This window comes from Anopheles ziemanni, chromosome 2 (genome assembly GCF_943734765.1).
Source record: "Anopheles ziemanni chromosome 2, idAnoZiCoDA_A2_x.2, whole genome shotgun sequence".
In the NCBI taxonomy this organism is placed as follows: Eukaryota; Metazoa; Arthropoda; class Insecta; order Diptera; family Culicidae; genus Anopheles; species Anopheles ziemanni.
The window spans coordinates 30,861,737-30,882,428 of record NC_080705.1 but is presented as its reverse complement, the minus strand read 5'-3'; the positions used below and the strand labels follow the sequence as shown (position 1 = coordinate 30,882,428).

General features: G+C 44.1%; 1 protein-coding gene across 1 annotated transcript in view; it reads right to left on the bottom strand.

The window, feature by feature from the left end:
- The window catches only part of LOC131294027 (diencephalon/mesencephalon homeobox protein 1-like), a 43,789-nt gene that overhangs the window by 17,750 nt on the left and 5,347 nt on the right, over window positions 1–20,692 (bottom strand). Inside the window, exons 2-6 of the mRNA XM_058322077.1 lie at window positions 15,688–15,779; window positions 15,493–15,594; window positions 5,581–5,700; window positions 5,216–5,418; window positions 4,874–5,089 (exon numbers count right to left, since the gene is read on the bottom strand). Coding sequence (XP_058178060.1) covers window positions 4,874–5,089; window positions 5,216–5,418; window positions 5,581–5,700; window positions 15,493–15,594; window positions 15,688–15,779 — 733 coding nt within the window. The remainder of the gene's footprint in view (window positions 1–4,873; window positions 5,090–5,215; window positions 5,419–5,580; window positions 5,701–15,492; window positions 15,595–15,687; window positions 15,780–20,692) is intronic.

Here is a 20,692-nt window from a genome sequence, read left to right as displayed (position 1 = left end):
TTCCGAAACCGCGGGCGGTTCCTTACTCGTTTTTTTTTGTGGCAAAGGGTGTTTGAGGGTGCCTTTTTTATTCATTTGTTCCCTTTTGTGCGGAGATTGAGGGATGAATATCGCTACCCGTTGCTTTCTCCGAGGGGTCAGGTCAGCATCACCCCGATCACTATTAAGAATATCGAAAAGTGCCTCCTTCACAACTGGAGTGCAGAATAATAAAAAGGAAAACATGCGGTAAAAAAGCAACACACAGAAGCCACAAAGAAGTGAGAGGAGCGAAAAAAAACGGGAAAATGACATCGACCGGAAAAAGGAACACTCCAATGATAAATGTCTTTGGCGTGTAGCTGGGAGGAGAAAATCTGGTTTGTGTTTCCATCGTCAAATCAAGTCAATTTTCTCCACGAACCATTTTTCTCCCGCATAAAAAGATCATCCAAGCCAAGGGAAAGGAAACCAATGAAAACTAAAACCCACTTTCGCCTGTAATGTATGCAACCGTTCGGTAGCGTAAATGGAGCGGTTTAAATGGAGCGAGTACTTGAGTACTTGTCCCGGAAGTTCCCTGGTTGCTCGGGAATGGATTTCTTTCCTTTGTTCGCCCTTCCGGGAGGAGGGTCCCGATTCATTAGGGCTTTGAAGGGGCTGCAGGGGCAGTGGGTTTTCCCCGGCATTAATTGCAAACATTTCGCCCACGTGGTGGCGACGCACCCGCACTCCAGTGAGTGTGCGCTAAATTGACGCTAAATGCTAATTTCAACTGCAATGAGACTGAGAGGGTGGCGAAAGAACGAAGGAGGAAAGTGAATACTGAAATCAGTTACCTCCTACCCCGGGAATGATTGTTGTGCGGCGCGGGTATGCCGATGGCCGAAATTTCCCACAAAGTTTCCCTCCGTCCCGAAACGGTTTTGGTAAATTAAAGAGGAAACAAAACGAACACCCAAACCACGCGTCGTGGGGAGGGTTTCCTTTTTTGACATCGTTTGCGCCGAAAACTGCTGATGTCATTAGACCGCCCCGTCTCGGGGGTTTTCCCAGCGTTCGCTCGTCCGATTTGGCACGCGATTTTCCCGGCATTCTCCCTGGCAGAAGCAAACCTGCTTCCGGTTTCCGGCACAAACACACTCCTCTGCGCTTAGGTCTTCTGGTACATAATGTTATTGTCTCTCTTTCACCCCGCACATCATGGGCAGCAAAGATTGCATAAAGTCTTCATCAAGATGAGCTGAATTGAAGTACGAAAAAATCAGACAAACCCTCGGTATTTTCACTTCTGTCTTTCTTTGCCGTTCTTCCTTGAACGCCCTCTGAATTTGAAGTAAACTGCTGGCCTTCTTCTCCTGTGACATCTTCATTGCGGAACCCCTGGTGACTTTATATGGAGGCAGAAATAGTTTATTGCCATTTGATGAGACGGCAATTTACAACACTATTAGGGGATGGAATTGAGTAGGTTTGAACATTTGATTCTCCACGGATGGCGCAGATTCTGGTTGGAGTTAGTGATTTGTTTTGATAGAATCGGTTTGCTTAGGAAAAGGAAATTCTCCATCGTTGAAATGGAGAACTTTGTTTATTTTGTAAAACTAACACAGGTATGGTGGACATTTTGGCATTTCTACCCGTCCTTTGAACAAATTTTACCTACATGTCCCACTCCTTCCAACATAATTTTATCACCCTTCAGTCACTTTTCTACCTCACCGACCGATTTCCAAACACCTTGGAAATAAAACAAAGAGAAGCTGGGTTTTTCCCTTGACAGCCGAAAGCCAATCAAACTCCCGGTGGACGCTCACGAACGTCCCTGGAACGTCGCTGATCCTAATTGAATTCACTTCAAATTGTCTCCGGACTATCGCGGCAAAAAAAAGGAACAAACCACCACGTTCATAGCGTCGTTCCTTTTCAATCGAACAACGGAAGTACGAAAGGCGAAAGCCAAGATTCTACATCAAACCATCCTCCAAGGACATTAGCATGCGATCCGGAGACCGTGTGACTCCACAAAGAGGAAAGAAATCACGAATCACAAGACGGCATGCAATTTCTCCTGCTTCCAAGACTTCATAAAAGTTTAAAAACCCATTTCTTAAGACGTTTCTTCTTCTGTATTTCTTCGTCTTTCGCGACCGTAAAAAAATCCCGGAAGGGTCATATTTAAAGAAGGAAGAATGGGAATGGTAACCAAGCGTTAGGAAATATGAAAATGCTGAACTTTGCTGGTGGCAGTCGAAGCTATCGCTTTTCCCCATTTCGGTCCGGTGGGAAAAGCCGTCCGTCTCATTCCTTCACGTCGGCCGCGAAAAAGGGCAAAAGGATATAAGAAAGGAAAAATTGGAACAACATTGAACCCACTGGGTAAGAATATTACGTTACGCTTGTCAAAATCTACTTAAATCAAACTGTTCAGTCGAGTGGGCATGGTATGACCCCGTGAAGTCGAAAAAGAGTTCATGGAGCAATGACCACGATCGATTCAAGTATGCTTTCAGCCTTTTTTTGAGGGAGAATGGTTTACGGAGTCTCCGAAAGAGAAAATGTCTTTGGGGGGAAGGGCATAACGTTCGTTTGATTAAGACGCTTAAATTTATTTCCAAATTTAATAGATAAAAGTGACTAGACCCTTCAATAACGCGATATACGAAGGCAAATGAATCCTTCCGTGAATTCGAGATCTACAAAATGCCTGTAATGCTAATACTGGTGGTATAAAAGAAGCGCTATGAAATGATGTTTGAAATTTGTCTTCACTTCACAACAAACATAAATAAATAATCCTATTGAATTCTTTCTTTGTTCCCGTTCTTCTCACATCGAAGATGGTCGTGGCAACATCTTCACCAAAAAACAATCCAGCAAAACCCTCGAGAAGACTTTCCCTGGGCGTGTACATTTAGTTTCGCTCGATCTCCAAAGTTTATATTGGCACAATTTATTTACTTTCCGCCCGCCGACATGTTGCGGAGGACGATAAACTACGATACGGTTTCCACAGCGTCGTGCGCGTTTTCCACCGAGGATTGCTGTCAATTTTCCATCCCCACCGGATCGGCTCGTGGGTTGGGTCGGCTCCACCATCACCCCCACCACATATGCTCGGGCCTAAAGAGCTTAAAGAGCTCCCAGCCGCTACCCACGGCACTGCAATTTTTCTCGGTTTTCTCCACCAAGCAACCGAAAAAACAACACAAAATCGGCCGAAAAGTACCGGCAGCACTTTTCCATTTTCCCCCGTTTTCCTCCGCTTTAAACCTATTTGCCCAATATTTTATGCCCTTAATTGCTCGGTACGTGCATGTGTGTGTGTGTGTGGGTGTGGGTGTGGGTGAGGGAAATTTAATTTGCGGAAAATTGCTTTTCCGAAAAGGTAAATAATTGCTTTGGCTGCGCACCTTCCCGAGGGGCGTCGGTTTCGAAGGCTCGTGCCTGGTGGAAGGCCTTTTTCTTGGAAAATATGGCGTCATGTTTTGCCTTCAACGAATTCTTGGTGAACGAACAGAGTGAGTTTGAACGAAGTGAAATTGATTTTGCTTGATAGAATATCATAATTCAAAGCTGAGAGAGTGGGTGATTCAAATATTGAAATACGATTCGGAGCAAACATTCCCAGGCGTGTTGGATTGGAATTAAGTTGCAGAGGGTAATGTCGAAATTATTTTAAACCCTACACGTGTTTACTTTATTTTCTGAGAATAGAATAATTTTATTTGGTAAATAATTGTACAAAGTATAGAATTTTAAACTCGGGTTATTTGAATGCATCCTGAACGTCTGCAAAATATCCCCTTGACATAGACACTCGTAAACGTCTAAATGTCAACGGCGTGTCCCGGGGCACAATTGTGTCTCGAGTCAAGCACCTCGTAACCTTTGTTCTTTCCCGGTTTCTCGCCGGCAGGATGTCCCGCTTTGCGCAACGCTCTTCTCCACACGACACGAGAAACCATACCAAACGACAGCACAATTAACGGCAATATTTGGCAAATGTTGTGCCCATCTCCAGCCGCGCCCCGTCGTCCAATGGCCGCCTATTTTCCCGTGGAAAAACTGCACAACCTTTCGAGGGGTCGGCAGGAGGTGACTTCCGACAGTGCCCGGTTTGTTTTTCCTCTCTTCTTCGCTCGCTCGGCACGTGGCGCGTTGCGCGAGCGGTCTTAATTGCATTATGGGCAACCATCGACCGACGAACGTATGGATGACGTCCGGAAGGCCGGAAGGACGGCTCCGGATGGGAGGTCTTCCTGCTAAATTACGCGTGTCGCAGCATACTTTCTCCGTCCTCGCGAACACATGATGACGTCTTAATTATCCGATCGCTTTTTGTTTGGCCCGTGGACCATGGGGAGGAGGATTTATAGTTCGAGCGGTTCATGTGCCTTTGAATGTAAGGTCATCACACATGGCCGACACGTGGCACGTTTAAAGGCTTTGGATTCTTACAACGCGGAACAAAAGGTGTCACGATGGAAAGAACAAAACCGGCTACGAAAACAAATAAACAAACACTCCAGGAGTGCAGATTGATGTGGAGTTCAGTGTCGGTTCATAAGTTCACACGGTTGTAGGTTGCGGAATTTGAGTAGGACTCATTTTATTCTGACAGCAGCTTCGTTCACTAGCTACTAAAGCATAATTGAATGTAAATTTCAAGCAAATGTAATTTACATAATGAAGTAAGAGAACTTCTTTTAATTTCTGTTGTATTTAAAATATAGACAAGTAGACTTCAAAGATCTAAATTAATCACACGAGTCTCTTTAAAATTTGAGGTACTTCTGTAGGTACTTCCGTATACTTAAAGTACGTACGACACTTCACTCTGTCTTAATGGATTTTTCAACATGAAGAAGTGAATTAAACAAGTGAAGCCTACCTTTCATTGAAGCTGCCGAAAATGCTATGGCTGGTGAAGCTGGGCGTCGTCGTGACGGTGGATAAGCCCGACATGGAGCTGCTGCTGGCGACGTGGTTCGGCGAATCGTTCGGTGGCGTGCGCGAGGTCGTCGTGAGCGAAATCGGTCCACCGACCTCGATCGGAGAGTCGGCCGAGGCGGACGGGGCAGGGCTTGGTGCCGAGTACTGACCAAATCTGTACCAAATTGGAGAGCAAAATGTAGCGGGCATTAATCGTTGATCCGATTTGTAGGTTCATAAGGTTAAAGGACTTTTTCATAATGGCTCAAATTATATAATTCATGAAGGAAAAAGTACTTACTTGAACCCGGGCGACGGTGTTCCGGCACTGTTGGAGGCGGATTGCGACAGCGAGTGGGCCGAATTGAGCTGAGTTGACGATCCCGGTCGTTCCGGTTCCGAATCGACTCGAGGACTCATCGGGGGCACACTGGAGCTTCGCATATCGTCATCATCTGCATCACCAGTAATGTCCGGACTAGAATCCCGACTATCCGTGTCGAGCTGGGAAGACATAGGACAATCAAATAAAATCAATAAGAGGTCATAGTGTATGTTCCGGAAGTTGGCTTGAAGTTCGAGCTTCAGAATAACTTCAGGAGTTGAGGATTCTTCCAGTAAATCAGAAGTTATCCCAACGTTCAGCGGCGTAGAGTCTCGTCCTACCTTGTCGCTCATCAGCTGCGAATCGTTACCGTCGGCTCCAGCGCTACCACCCCGCTTACGCTGCTCCTCCTTCAGCCGCTCGGCCTTGCGCCACTTGGCGCGCCGATTCTGGAACCAGACCTGCAATCAAGAGCCGTAGAACACGCCGGATTCGGAATTAGATTTGCTGCCGAATTGGATGCTCCCATCAGGCGGATCCAGATCCTTACGAGCATATATCTTGTTAGCAGCAAATTTGGTATTTTCGGTTACTTCTTTCCCCTCCTCCGTATCCTCCCAATGCCCAAGCTCGTAACTTTATCTTCCGGGCCCCTTGGTCCCTTTCGCTCCGAGCACACCAGTTCGCTTCGTCCGTTGATTCGTTTGCTCTCTTTACCAAATCAGTAGCTTAAATAACGAACCAAATTCAATTCCCCAACTTCCGTCGCTTCGTTCCGGGACCCGCACCGGAGAGTCAAATTCACTTCGGCCCTAAATGAAGTCCTGACAAGGGACCACCCGTGGGGGTCCTCGTTTCGTACTCGCTTCCCTTGCCTCCCTTGCACCGCACTTTGGCACACTTTTTCTTCCACTGTGGCAGACGACTCGTTAAAGCCACTGAAGTGAAGAAGCCACCCAGGCCGGCGGTCCCGAAACGTGCAATAAGTGAACGAAATTGGCTGATTGAATTCGAAATGTTATACACACATCTCCCTTGCGCTCCCCGAGCGTCCGCTTCCCACACGGTTCAGGCTGTCCAGGCTGGTCGATTTTCCTAAGGATATAGCAGACATCCTTTTTATTCAACTTCACATTCTGTGAGCGTCGTGTTTTTGAGACTTTATTTCATATATTTGCTCACTCGAGACTCGACGTTCGGGAAACGTTTCTTCCCTAGATGGCATAGCATGGCGGAAGTGGCTCGCCTTTGTTGGTGTTGGTGCACTTCTCCATTTTGTTTGCCCATGCACATGCGCCTTAAGACGCTCGTCTCAAGTTGGTGTGCGAGAGCTGTGTGCCTCATACGGTTTTTATTATTTGTGTTTGCCTCTTTACTCATCCCCAAAACCGAGCGCCATTCGAAGGAAAAACAAAACGGAGAAAAATCCATACACAAGGGGATGGTGTATTTTATTTCCTGTTCGTTTGTACGCTTTCTAGCATAGCGTTCTCTTGCGCAAGCCACAACCGCTGGAAGCGTTTCTTTTCCCATTCTCCCCCGTAATGGATAGCAATGGGACGAATTTTCTCAACTCGAGAATCATCATGGCGCTAGGGAACGTGTGCTTCAACTTCTTCAACGGGATGAAATCGTTTTGGTATTTTTGTCTGAGATATTTATATGAAAATCAGTTGATTAATCATATTTAAAATATTGAAAGTTTGAGATATATCAAACTAAGTTTTATATTATAAAACTAAAAAATGTAAATGTTTTATTTGAATTTTATATTCAACGATTGCGTAATTTATCACTCGACTTTGTGTTGAGTCTGTTTTATTCACTATCTATTATATATTGTATCTAAATAAACGGTTTAAGGATGTTAATAATGTTATTTTTCAAGTCTAGAATTATCGTTTGACTCTGCAATGTTTAAAAAAAACGGTAGCCTAAATGTTCTCAAATGTAACTCGCCTAAAATTAACTTCCCAACCCTTCAGAATTGATTTCAGCAAAAAACCACATCCACATCCACATGGCATGATATAATTTCACCCAATAAATCACATTCACCCAATCCCTTCGGGGGATCCTCGCTTTTCTGCGCAATGATAATAATTTCCCATTGCCTCCGGGGCGAGGCGTAGGATTAAGTTACTGGCATGAGCGTTCCTTATACCATTCGCTCTCATTAGCCGAGAGCTGAGCCCGGTGCTTGCCGAGTCCGAGATGGAAAACTTATCAACTACGGGCACATTCAACTTTCCTTTCCCTTTCCTTTGCAAAACGCTTGGTTAGATACGGTTTGGGAAATTCCGGTACGTCGAAAATTTCCAACCACAGTCGGACGGGAAAGGAAGACAACACCAGTTGGTGCCCCCCGGAAAATTGGATGGTACATGAACAAACGATTTCATTACGGTACGATGGTTTCCGCCATCACCTCCAACTTGTCCTCGGAAGGTACGAAACGGAAACCATTTCCACCGTTTCCCACCGTACCGTGCGGGGGAAAGTTTGGCGCAATCGTAATTAAGAATTCAATTTCTCAATGCTCTGCTCCAGCACGCCCGTTAATTGTATTTTCGGCAACGAATTTATTGTTGCAATATTAATTGTGCCAGCGATCCGTTTCATGGTTGCCGGCTCTCGGCGCAGAACCGTTTTCAATTTCGCACCGCACACGCAATGATGGGAGATGATTGGACCCGGTTCAATGTTGTTCTCTGGGAAGGAGCTAAAGGAGGCCCAAGACGGTGGGACGTGGGTGGCTGAGTGGATGAGAAATTCAATCAACGACCCACCGAGGGCTTCCACCGCAAGATATTACATTTCTTTCAACTTAATTTCGCATTATTTCCGTTCGTGAAAAATGAATCTCCCGTTCTCCGGCGGGATTAGGCGCGATAGATGGAAGCCAATTTTACGAATCCAGGGTGAGCCGAAGGTAAACAGAACAGAACAAAACAGGATTCGTTTGATAAGGATACGAGATGGTATTCAAATAATGCTACTCAATAATCAAACAAGGGATTTCGCGGTGGATTCGTTTAGGTCCGCCGGCGATCATCAATAACAATTTGGAGTGGATTTTGCTGTCGTCCTTTTTTTTTGGGATGGCAGAGGGGCCATGGGTTTTTTCTTCAAATCATCCGGGCACCAGTCGTTCACCCCAACAAGCATTACGAGCTGATTCCGGTGGAATTCCGGTGAAGTGGATTTCGAGATTTTCTCTACCTTTTTTCACCGGTGATTTTTGCTCTGCTCGTCTCGCTACCCGGTCATTCCTCGAGACCGACACCAGCAGCACAATCCCATCGACAAACGATAATAAATAGTGTCTAATTCAATCACCCATCAACGGGTCCCTTAACGAGCCGCTAATCCGCGTCGAAGTGAGGCCGCGACGGGCAAACCACAATGGTACAGCAAGCAATAGAAAGAGAGAAAAAGGAACCGACGGAAAACCCATCAGGGCGCAGGGATCAAACGCCATAATGATCCGCACTTGATCCAACTAATTCTTTATCTCCGGGGTTGCCCATTTCGTGCGTGCGGGGAAAGTGGTAGCATCCTTTCGCCCTCGGCTACGCAGAATTTTACGAATAGTTGTCCCTCTATCGTGCATCTGCTGGTTCACCTGTTTTTTAGTGTTCTTTCTTTCGTCTAGACTCTAGAGGGTTGAAAACAAAGCATGTTTCAAACGAATTCACAAAGCCTACTCTACAGGAAATAGAGTGGGGTGCAACAGTGTTAGATAGAAAATGTTCAACCCTCCTAGAGGGGATGCGAAAGGATAGTAAAAATCTAAATGTAAGCTGTTGTGGTTGAACAATTGTGTTGAAATTATATGACAAATGAAAATGAATAAACTATATGAAAAAGAAGTAAACAAAAAAAGATTAAATAAAAACTAAAACTCAAGAAGTAACAAACATAACAGAAAGGACACCGTTTCTATAATTATGAAAAGTAAATTGTAGAATAAAACAAAGCATCCAAGCGAGGTAGAATTGGAACCTTAAAAAGAAACATATTTTTGCCTGAAACCACAACACCATAACCAAAAGAAAACCCATCAATTCCCCCAATTGAAACGAATGGACTAGTGAGAAGTATAAACTAGCCTCACAAATTGGCCACGAAAAGGTTCCGTACGCGGTTTGAAGAAAAATCCACCAAACAGACACATAAAAAAAGTAAACTATACCCAGCGATCTGTTTGAGCCCGAGCTCGAGGCGATTGAAAAACGGGAAAACCGGCACCTCGTCGTCTCGAGTGTTCGTGGAATGCGCTGGTAAAGGTAATAGGTGTATAAACAGATTACGTGGATTACAACCCCTGTTTCTTGTTTTTTCCCGCTTTTCCTACGTATGTGCGAGCCCTTTCCGAAATCTCTCCTTTCGAGCAGATCGCAACGAGCGTGATAGACCAAACGACACCAGCAAAACAAAGGCCCTGTTGCCACCATTATCCGTCAATCCGGAGGGCAAACAGCCGGCAGACGAACCGTACACACAACACATGTGCATAAGCCAACCCCTTTGCCGAGCCGACCGAAAAGGGTTCACGTGTACTGGTCGCTAGTAATTTCCGCTTCCCGAACACCGCATGCCCAGAGGCCATTTGTCGACGCACTTGGTGTGCCCGGTCGGAAGCCGCGAATATCCGCGCGTAATCCTCGATCCATTCTTTTCCTCCTCCGGGCCGGAGTACGATGAAAAATCACCTCACATAACCGCTACCCATCGTCGCAAGCCGGTAATCCTATTTCATTTTTCAAGGGCCATTGTGCAACTTCTCGGTTGTGGCATTTCCGAAAAACGTCCCCGAAACGGAAGGACTATGATGGCAGGACGGCGATTCCGTGTCGACACTTGTTTGTGGCCAGGGGCCCAACGGTCGGCTTAATCGAAAATAATAACTATTATTACTTACAATCAGCAATCAAGAGCCATCGAGAGCCACCGTTCGGAAGGACCAACGCTTGTTGTCTCGTCACACCCCAACCGAAACCCATCCCTTTGCACCTTCCGGACGGCCTCTTCGGGGGTAAATTTCACCCAACCCAAGTAGGCTAATGAAAATAATAATCAAGTAATACATAATAATTATCCGCTAAGCCGGGTGTGTCAGCGTTTTGAGGACAAAGGAGTGCCACCGTCGATGGGTTGGCGAAGTGTCGGAAGGATGAAACAGGCCATGATGGGCCGAAATGTGTGATGATTATTGCATTATGCTGGTTTCGGGCAGGTTCTTCAACGACGTGACGGGGAAAACAATTTGCCAATTGTGTCACAGTTGGGTGCTAATGGGATAATAAATAAGAAGGTTGTAAGGTTGGAAGAAGCGTCTTCGTGAAGGAATAACTTAAAACTGAGAGCTTAGTGATGATAATAGAGACATTTGAATTGTTACTTTGAACATTCTTTTGTTGGTATCTAAATGAGAAAAGAAGACGAGAAATATGTTGGCTCAATTTATTTTATACGTAACGTAAAATTAAAATATGAAATTCCAATTCTAGTTGCTATCGATGAACCAGAAGAGAATAACGCAACCAACAATTGAAAACAACTGGCGACAGACTAATCATTCAAATAAAAACTCAAAATGTGTAAGTTTTTTTCAATTTATTCGATTGGAATTATCATAGTAAAGTGATCTAAAGTTAGAATTGTTAAAAACAAAAGAAGTAAGCTTTTAAAGATAAAAGCATCAAAAGGGTCAAACAGCCTGTGTCAAAAACAACAATAGTAATTGTCGGATGGACATCCATCAAGAAAAACATTTTGATCCACTTTTGGAAATTGGGACAAACGAGACAGTAGGTATTGGTTATACAATTACGTCATAAAACATGTTGCTGTCAAATCATTTCTTGATTCGTTTTTCTTCCAACGGTCTTTGGTAAAAAGATCACCTTTCTTCTCCAAAGCAGGTTGCCACAATTTTTCACATTCTCATATTTTTCCCACACAAAGCAGGTCATCTGCCACTTGTGCTTTCGGCTTTGAAATAAGATATCTATCCGTTTTGAGCACGCCCGAAAACTGTCATAAATTGTCCCGTGCCCAGTTGGTCGCATCAGTCCCCGCATCACTTGCCAATTGGTTTGCCGGCAAATCGAGTTACGATTGCGACAATGTACCGGCGACCGACTTTGCACGGGATGCCCGTGCAAAAAGACACGTGCCGCGTGCCAGGGATCGTTTCGGTCCGGTTTTTCACTCGTTACCAACGGCTCCCTTGTCATGGGTTTTTGGGCGCTCTGCCGTAAGTAAACTGCTGTCACGGATTGCCCTAATTTTTCACCGACCGAAAGCAATTCCCGGTTGTGCACAGTTCGTAACTTGACACCGACGTAAATGGAATTGTCCAGGGAGATCGGGGTCTCGGTCGGTGTCTGATGATTTTTGAAGAAGGGTAATGGAATGGAATTAAAGGAAAGAAAAAATTTCTTACTGAAGACATGGAATGTTTTTGCTAGGAAAATGGAGAAGAAGCTTGAGTGGAAGAAAACCAAACCACAGAAGTTTATTTGGATTGGAAAAAATTGTAAATCAATTTCGGTTTTATCTAAGCCTGTCTTAAAACAGGTCTTTAAAATAATAAACCCATTTTGGCATCATATCTTGCCTTAATTAGCACCATGTTTATATAAAATGTCTGGACTCAAGTATGAAATCCTTCAACACTTGTGTTAGCTAGCTGATTAATTTAAGATTAGTAATTATATCAAAGCATACACACGCCTCCGGGGAAGTTTGCTCCATCAACCCATTGTCACAGGAAACAGAAACAGAAACTCTGATTGATGTTTACCTTAAGCTTTAATTACTTCAACGCTTTGCAACGCTCGAGAATGGCTCCGGTCGGTGATGGCAGGCGTGCACTTCTGCCAGCGCTGCCACTCGAGCTATTGTTTCTTCAATTGTTCCGTAATTATATTTACACAAAGTTTACTTCTCATCAACTCCAACCGTAAGCCGTTTGGAGGTGGCCCAGGGCAGGCTTGGGAAGGGGGTTTTCCCCGACAAGAGGGTCCTTCGCCATTGCAGCGTTGGGGTTCACCAGAGACCAGGCGAAGCCGACGGAGGGTCGACGTGCCGATGAGGAAGGGCAGGCAAATCCGAAAATGAAGTGAACTTTTTCCCAAACACCAAGAGTGCTAAGACGACAGCAGCTGGAAAGAAGGGAACAACGGTGGCAGAAGGTTTTTCTTGTGCGAGGAGAGAAATTTTAAGTGCTTTCCTTGTTCTCCTCTCCGGTCTGGAATGTAGAAGTGCGCCCCAGTTAGGTCCTGCGGGTTCATTTGCAACAAGAAAATGGAGTATTAAAAAAAACGGAAGGCCTGAAAACAACTCGTGCGGGTTAAAAACTCCCTCCCATATGCCACCCAACTGTCAACTCCTTGCGAACACCCCAACCTTCCCGGGGTCCCGAGAACAAAGGCTAACAAATCGGAGTCCACACTCGCTGGAGGAGTCAGGCCTTAGCAAAAGACAAAAAGCCCCCTCGTCATCCGTCTTGGGCTCGGGAAAATTAAATAAACAGCAGCAGGGAAAACTCACTCATGGGAAGCGTAAATGAATCGTAAATGAAACGCTTTGCCCAGGGCGCACGGGAAAACCACTCGAGCCCGAACTCCGGGAACTCGGAGAAGGTGTTAAGTTGACTACCACCGTGCGCTGAGGAGCATGTGCGAGCGAAGAAAGGAGAATCTCGGGAAGAGTCCCGGACAGAAGGAGGATACACTCACTTCGTTTGACCCCTTCTGGATGTTTAAAAATGCAAAATCCAACGCGTACTCCTGGAACGGAGCGTCCGGACTGGACACTTATCCGTGCTGATTGAGTTTCAAGCGGACAGAATCCATTCGTACGGTCTGGTGTATGACGACGCACACGTTTTTGTGTTTTCATCGTATGGATCTTAACAAAAGGATAAAAGGAAGGGAATTTGTATTAGCAATATAGTCTTTCTAGGACAGATTCTTCTTTTTCTTTGGAATAACTACAGTTTTTGGTAATGCCTTCCACGAAGGCTACTCATCATTCAGGAAAGGGTTCACATATATTAGATGGAAGTTTTTCAATTAAACAAGTGATATGTACAGTTATGTCATGGTTGATTTAAACTTTTAATACACTTTTCAATGTATTCCAAGCAATACGTGTTGTATGAAACTCTACGGAAAATTTAAATTAATAATTGAAATGATAAAATGTGTGTACATACGCTTGAAATTCGTCCCTGTCAGAACGAAACGAAGGCATAAACTCGGTAGAAGGCAAAATGCCCCAGCAGACAAGCGGATCGTTTGCCCTTTTGTCGCCATTTTGTCGCCGACCAAAAACCCGCTGGCTTAGGCGACCGAAAGTCTTGAACCGAGGCACTGTGAAACCCCGACCACAATCCATTCCCAATCCCGGAAAACCATAATCATGTTGACCCACTGATGTGCTCCATTAATGGAGGTAGGGTTAAACTTTAATCTACCAACTCCCAAACCGATACCGTACCAACATCCAGAAAGCAGAACACTCCCGGAAGGAAAAAAACAAAACCTGGGGAAATATCAAACCTTACCCTCCATGCGTTTGTGGAGTAATTTGGTTTACGTTTAGCTAACACGGCTAAGCTAGCTCGTGGGGTTTTGGAGCGGCAAAAACTTAGCGCGTCCGGCGCTTGGCTTCCTAACCTACCGAACGTTCCAGCATCGACATCACATTATCGGATTATGGGATTTACGAAGCAATATTAAATTTTACCGAGCACCGTCCAGTAACTTGCTGTTTCCCTCTAGAAATCCGGCTTATTCTCTCGGGAGTCTACAACTCCTAAAGCGATGGATCTCTCGCATTCTACGGCGAGATGTCGGCAACGTCCCTTTTCGCTAATTCCTAGCTAAGTCAGCCCCTGTGGACAGCAGAACCCGTGTATAGTAAACAGTAAAGTAGTGTAGGGTGGGTGAATTCTAAAATTTCATACGAGATAGAGAGCCGGAAAAGCGTCTATGGTTAGGACTGTCATCATACAGTGGAGATGACATCCGCACAAAAAAAGCTTTGCATTTACGTTGGAGTATACCATATTCACCAAAACACTAACGTTTCGGAGGGACCGTACCCTTCTTTCATAACCACACACATTCCATGTAGTCACTTTTTATCATCGTCTCCCGGGGAAATATCTTTTCTTCTGACTCTCACAACCTTTACCTTTGCCCTTGACAATCGCCGAAGGACGGAGGAAAGCTAGCTCGCAAGAAAAAATACAAGTGACTCCCCACCGGAACTAGCGATGCAACCGACGCGCACTACTTCCACTGGGAACCTGTCAACGGCTATGAGCACACAGAGCGAGCGCAAAGTGAATTACGGAGACGACGGATCCGACCGTCCATGGGCAAACCCGAGCACTGAAGGTATGCACACGACCCAGAAGGTTCGCATTGCATAATATCTCCACTTCCAGGCTCAGGATCATCATCGCTGGAAGGTAGGAAGGCCGGTCGATGGGCGAAAGTTGGAACGTCGGGATGGTCTCTACTTAACCAAACAAGCTGCCACAAATTTGAGGTAATTTCATTCGACCTTCTTGTTGGTTTCTTTTTTGGTGTTTCTCCACATCCGATGACAGAGACGATTACGAAACGGGAAGGTTGACGCACGCACTCATGGAAGTCTTTTTTTGTTGTTGTTGTTGTTCCGAACACATCCCTTAGGCTCTACGATGTGGTGACGGACAAGGGCAAAGGGCACCAGACCTTTTTGCCGAAACTGTCAATTGTGGGAATTGCATAGTTTGGGTCTTATAACAAAGTTTTAGGCAATTGCATTTGGAGGGAGTTTTTCGATCCTTGCCAAGAAAGCTAGAGTCTCCGGAAGGGATGTACTGTGGTTTCCTCAAACTACTGGTACGGAGCTGGTGCTCACTTTGCGTCAGTGCATGTGTGTGTGTGGGGGGAGGCTTTTACTTAGATTGAACCGAAACTGCAGTGCAACCCCAAAGAAATTGGTGAGCATGATACAATTTTACCCATTTGCTAATTGAGTCTCATATCTCGTACGGAATTTTAGACCTTCTGATGAGGCTTTCATTTAATTCATACTACCAGAACTCTTGAGTACATCTCTAAAACAAACTGATGAAATTTATTTGAAAGAACTTTATAGACGTTATAATGATTGTAAAATCCACAATGCGTGATTTGGAATTAATTCAGCTTTTTAATAAAACCTGCTATCTCACAGCAATTTACCTGAACTCGCGCCTCAGTCAGGTTTATCTTCATAGCCAGATCTTCCCTGGTGAACACATCCGGATAGTGCGTTTGAGCGAACGCCGTTTCGAGTTCCTCAAGCTGTGGAAGAGAACGATAAAGTGAGTCCTATGTCTTACTGTTCAATTGATCCTCCCCGACCTCACAGACATCCCAACCCGAAGTCCAACTAACCTGCTGAAGCGTAAAGGTGGTCCGATTGCGCCGCTGCTTCCGCCGGACGAAACTCTCGTCATGGATAGCCGGATGGTACGAATAGCTGGTGTCTAAAACAAACAAAACACAAATTAGATTAAAAAAGACGAATATTAAACTTAGTACAGTACGTTTTAGGCTCCAGAGCACCGCTAGGGCAGTACGAAATATAAATGAGAATTAATTATTCCTTATGCAACGGCCAGAAAGAATTCGAGGGAGGTATAACCCGATTCCGTTGCGGTCCAAGGTAGAATCGGAGAGCGATGGATTTTTTCCGTTATAAATAAGGAAATCGGTTAGCTTTCACGAGTCCCCCGAGGTTCTTTTCGTGTGCCACAAGGATTTCCATCTGGCTTTCCAAAGCTGGTGTGCTTTTTCCGGCCTCTCTGCTGCAGTTTTTCGAAGGGACAGTTTGCAACCAGCCACGGCGTGGCCGGTTTTAATCCCACGAAAGACGACCGTAAAACAGGTTATGCGAACTATAATTAATTTCATTATTTATTCACGCAAATAGGAAATTAATTTTTCACAATTTTTATTTTTCCATTACGATACGGCCTGGCCGCTTCGAGCTTCATCCCGGGGTCACCGGGAGCGCGCTATCGTTCGATCCGGATGGCACGGTGCGGTACGTTTTTTCGTTGTTTTGGTTTTCCGTTAAATCAACTCCCGTACCGGACGTGGCATGGGATCCGCGCGCGCGGAGATTGAACGTCCGGTTTTCGGACGGTGGAGGCAAAATTGGAACGCCAATGCGGATTTGCTGGCGCGCAGGACTTTTTATTGCCAGCTCCCGCCTTTGCTCCCATTGCTGCTCGGCATGGAATGGTTGTTTTGTGCTTTTTTTTGTTCCTCCTGCCGTCCAAATCTGGCCGGCTGCGAAGCTGAAAACAACATCCTGTGTATTAATGGCGATTTTTCCCGTGATGAAAAATTAACATCAAATTACTGAAAACTCGCCGCACGCTTCCCGTCGCAGCTTTTTCGTAATCGTGGCAAGGTAATCGAGAAGGACGGTTTTATTTTTTGCCTCTTTGCCATCGCCGTCATTGCTTGACGATCAGTTTTCCGCCCAATGCTTGTTCGATTTCACAGATAGACCATAAACGCCTCTGGAGATGATTTAAAAAAGAGGGGGGAAACTCTGGCATCATATATTATCGCTCAAGCGAGGCAGATTTATTGGCATTGGCACCTTTCCGATAGGCCGCTCGAATGGGAAAAATCGAATTTTTTCGATAATGAAATTGAATAATAAAATTAAAGAATTCGGTTGGATTATCGAAGTTACTAACGAACCGAGGGACTGCCGAAAGGGCAATTAAGCCTTTCCATAAAGGTAATGGGAATATGGAAGAACGAACAATGCTTTTTCGTGTGTATAAATGCATAATGTTCAAGTGCATCCTTATTGATTGCTTTAAAGTATCATCAGCCGACCTAATGCAGGTCACCAATCAAATATTTTTATTTATTTGTTTTATTTATATAAACCAAGCACATATATTATTTAAATACTTAGAATATGTTTTTCATTCTTCGAAAATCAATATGTGTTTACTTTATTGTTATTAATAGCTTGATATGTAAGAACCTCCTCAATTAAACCCCTAAAATAGATATGAAAAATGTCAGCGTTAGCATTGTAATGTTTTTATTGTACTGTTGTTCAAATATTTTTCATACAATCCACAGATATAAATGAACAAAAAGTTATCTTGACAAAATACAGTTATCAAAGTTGATTACAAAACATTTTCTACAATTGCTCTTTTATTTAAGTTTTCTTATGACGCAGCAGTAATCAGAAGAATGTTAAATTGTAAAACTCAAACCAATAACTCTCAACTGAACAGTATCTGCCTCGTTCATCTCGCAGCATCCAAATTCCTTTCTATGGTATGAAAAATATGTCTGCGGAATGCCCAAGTTGCACGTTTTCATCAATTTCTTGGAACTCGAAACAATAGACATTTCTTCGAATCCATCCCAAGTGTTCGCCGATGCTGAAACCCACCCGCGAGATGCAACATGATTGCCTGTTGATTTAACGACAAATTCGAAGAACCGACCCGCTACGGAACACCCTCAAGCCGACGTGTGTTAATGAGCATAATCACGGTGATAGGTGGGGTAATAATGACGAGGGCATTGATGAAGGTGATGATGTTTGACGTACACAGCGAGAGCACCGAAGCGCCAATAACCAATAATTGCATTTCTTCCATCCGATTGCCGATGCGAGCAATGATCACGGGCACGCGAGTGGAAGATTACGCGATTCTCGACGAGGGTGGAAAAACATTCCCGACGACTCAATCAATATATTCCTGCCAAATACAGGGTAACCTTTGGGGATGTCCCTTTTTTCCATCTCGAGAAAGATGTGTAAGGCCAATAAAACTATACAGGTCGGGCTCGAAACAATTGAATTACACTAATAATCCTTCGATTCGCAAAATTCATTGCCGATCGATCGCACCATCGAAGGAGAAGTCTCCGTTTTTCCTCGGCATCTTAATGAGTAGGAAATTGAGCTACGTGCGAAGAAATCAAACCTACAACCGATGAGTTCTACGAAATCAATTTTCCCTTCACCATCGATTTGATGCGCACACGCGCGTAGAGATGTAGCATAACTTACCATGTTTGTTTATGCTCTCAGACCGTGTCTGCATATTCGTTGGCCAATTATTCTCCCTTTGCGTGGTTTCCCTTCCCATCGGAAAATAGGAATGCGCTCGCTTACCGAATAACATTCAGAGAATTAGCACGATCTGTAGCGGTTCGTTCCATAACATTTGTTTTGCGATTTATTTGGTTGAGGATTAAATGAATTATTCAGTGCCAAACACATTCTTTGAATTCAAACACAATGAATAATCATTTATTTTGTTGTTGGTATTACATAAATTATTGTTATTACTTTATGTTCAAACAATCCTAGTAGTGTTATATACTTATTTGTTATGGTTTTTTGCGTTTCATATTTCATTCTTTTATATTTCAAGAGCCTTTCACCTTTGAAGTATTTTGTATTTGTTGTAATATGTTTTAGTATATTTCATTACCTTAAAAAAAATTTGATCAGTACTAATAAAGTATAATTTTTGAATTTTTTGTTACTCTTAGCATTTGTTCATTACTCTTAAAATTTAATTTCTCATACTGGAAAGCATTACTTTGGTAAAACACCGTTTGTCAACGATGTGCATGGTTGAAAGCCAATCGGTGGCAAAACAAAAACCTTCCACAATCGCGAGGACTCCCTTCTGCAGTTCAGCTGTTAACAGCAAACATATTATCCTGCTCCCGACCGGTCCTCACCGGGATATAGCTTCATTATTAACATCATCATCAACACTATCGTCGGAACGATTAGAATGACACTCGTGGCGAGGGAACCCCTGGCGGTTCGCGCTCGCCTTCCCGGAAGGGGGAAAAAACACTTCTCCGTTGTGTCAACTCGTCGTTCCCTTCGCCCGCCTGTTCGCCCTCTGCCCAATATTCACGTGGAACGTTTGATACTTGCGGTGCGCGGAACGATTCGGAACAAGGGTGTCCTGTGGCGTAACCGGGAAGAGAAAAAAACGAATCCCGAAATCGAACAGATTGTCGTGCGGGGAAAATTGCCCTCTGGGAGGGAAAACACGATGTTCAATTTTCTCGAAGCGTAACCACGTCGAACGGTTGTTACCGACTGATGTTTGTTAATCTTGTGGAAAAAGTAAACATAATTGTTTGCGCTGGTGCGAAGGCCAATTTGGAGCGAACAAATCGGTTGTTTGTCGGTTATTGTTTCGGGTTAAGAGCTACTTAGGAAGTCGATTGTTTGGAACCGAGATAGATCCTTTTTCCTATAATTGGGAATGAAAATTTTGTTTCACAATATGAGAAAGGTTTCGGAATATTTAAAACATAAAATGGATGGGAAAGTTCTTAAAAGAAGTAGTTCACCAACATACAATCAATAATCCTTCCGTAACAACTCATCTACCATCAGTATAAGTTCGGGGTCACGGAAAGGATGCAAAATTTTCCCCACGGGCATCTCACCTACGCTGTTTCCCCTACAGTGGAGGCTGTTGACGTTGATCTGTACAGATTCGCCTCTTGACCACCGCTACATTTACAAGTCATCGTCAACAGCTCTTCGTCAGCGTCCTATTCGTATCCGGAGATTTGACCACATTCGGTGCTGACGTCCTGCCAGGAAGAGCACATTATCCCAACACATTACCACAGCTTACAAGCGAACGAGCAAGCTGACCGTAAGCACTCAACGAACACCCGGCCATAGATGATTCGTGGCCGTAGAAATGCTCCTCTGATGCTAGGGCTTTTGTGTGTGTATGTGTTTATGAGTGAACGAAGGATGGTTCGTAATAAGATGATCTCTTTTCTAACTGCGTTAGACCGACATTAACCTATTGAATTAGAAATGAACTTTTGTACATGTGGGCAGGTCGGATTAGGGCTTTTACGTTTGTGCTAATTTTTTGGTAAAAACAAGGATTCCATTCGTTTCGAAATGTACTTTACTCTGAAGCAAGGATTAGTGCTCCAATTTACAACATTGAAAACTGAAGTAATTAAAAAGATAACTGTTCGTTCCGTAACGATGAGGATGGTTTTGAGAGAGTTTGATAGAAGGGTAAGAATTCGTTAAACAGGATGGTTAGTTATTAGAACCGCGTTATTGAATAGTAAAACAATACTTGAAGATTAAATGCAATTATTTTGAAATAAATTATCAGATATAGATGCAAAATGACTGTGCTTTCCCATTTCGGAAAAGTTTTTTATTCAGTACGAATAACTCAATGTGCAGGAACGAATGTTCGACCTCATAAAACCTGCGGCGTGCTTAACCTGACCGGAAATACTTTTCACAAAGTAATCAACCCCGACGGGACCCATTTTAATTTCCTAACCCATCAAAGCTTTTCGAATGAATTTTTGTGGCCGCTGAATAGTGTGG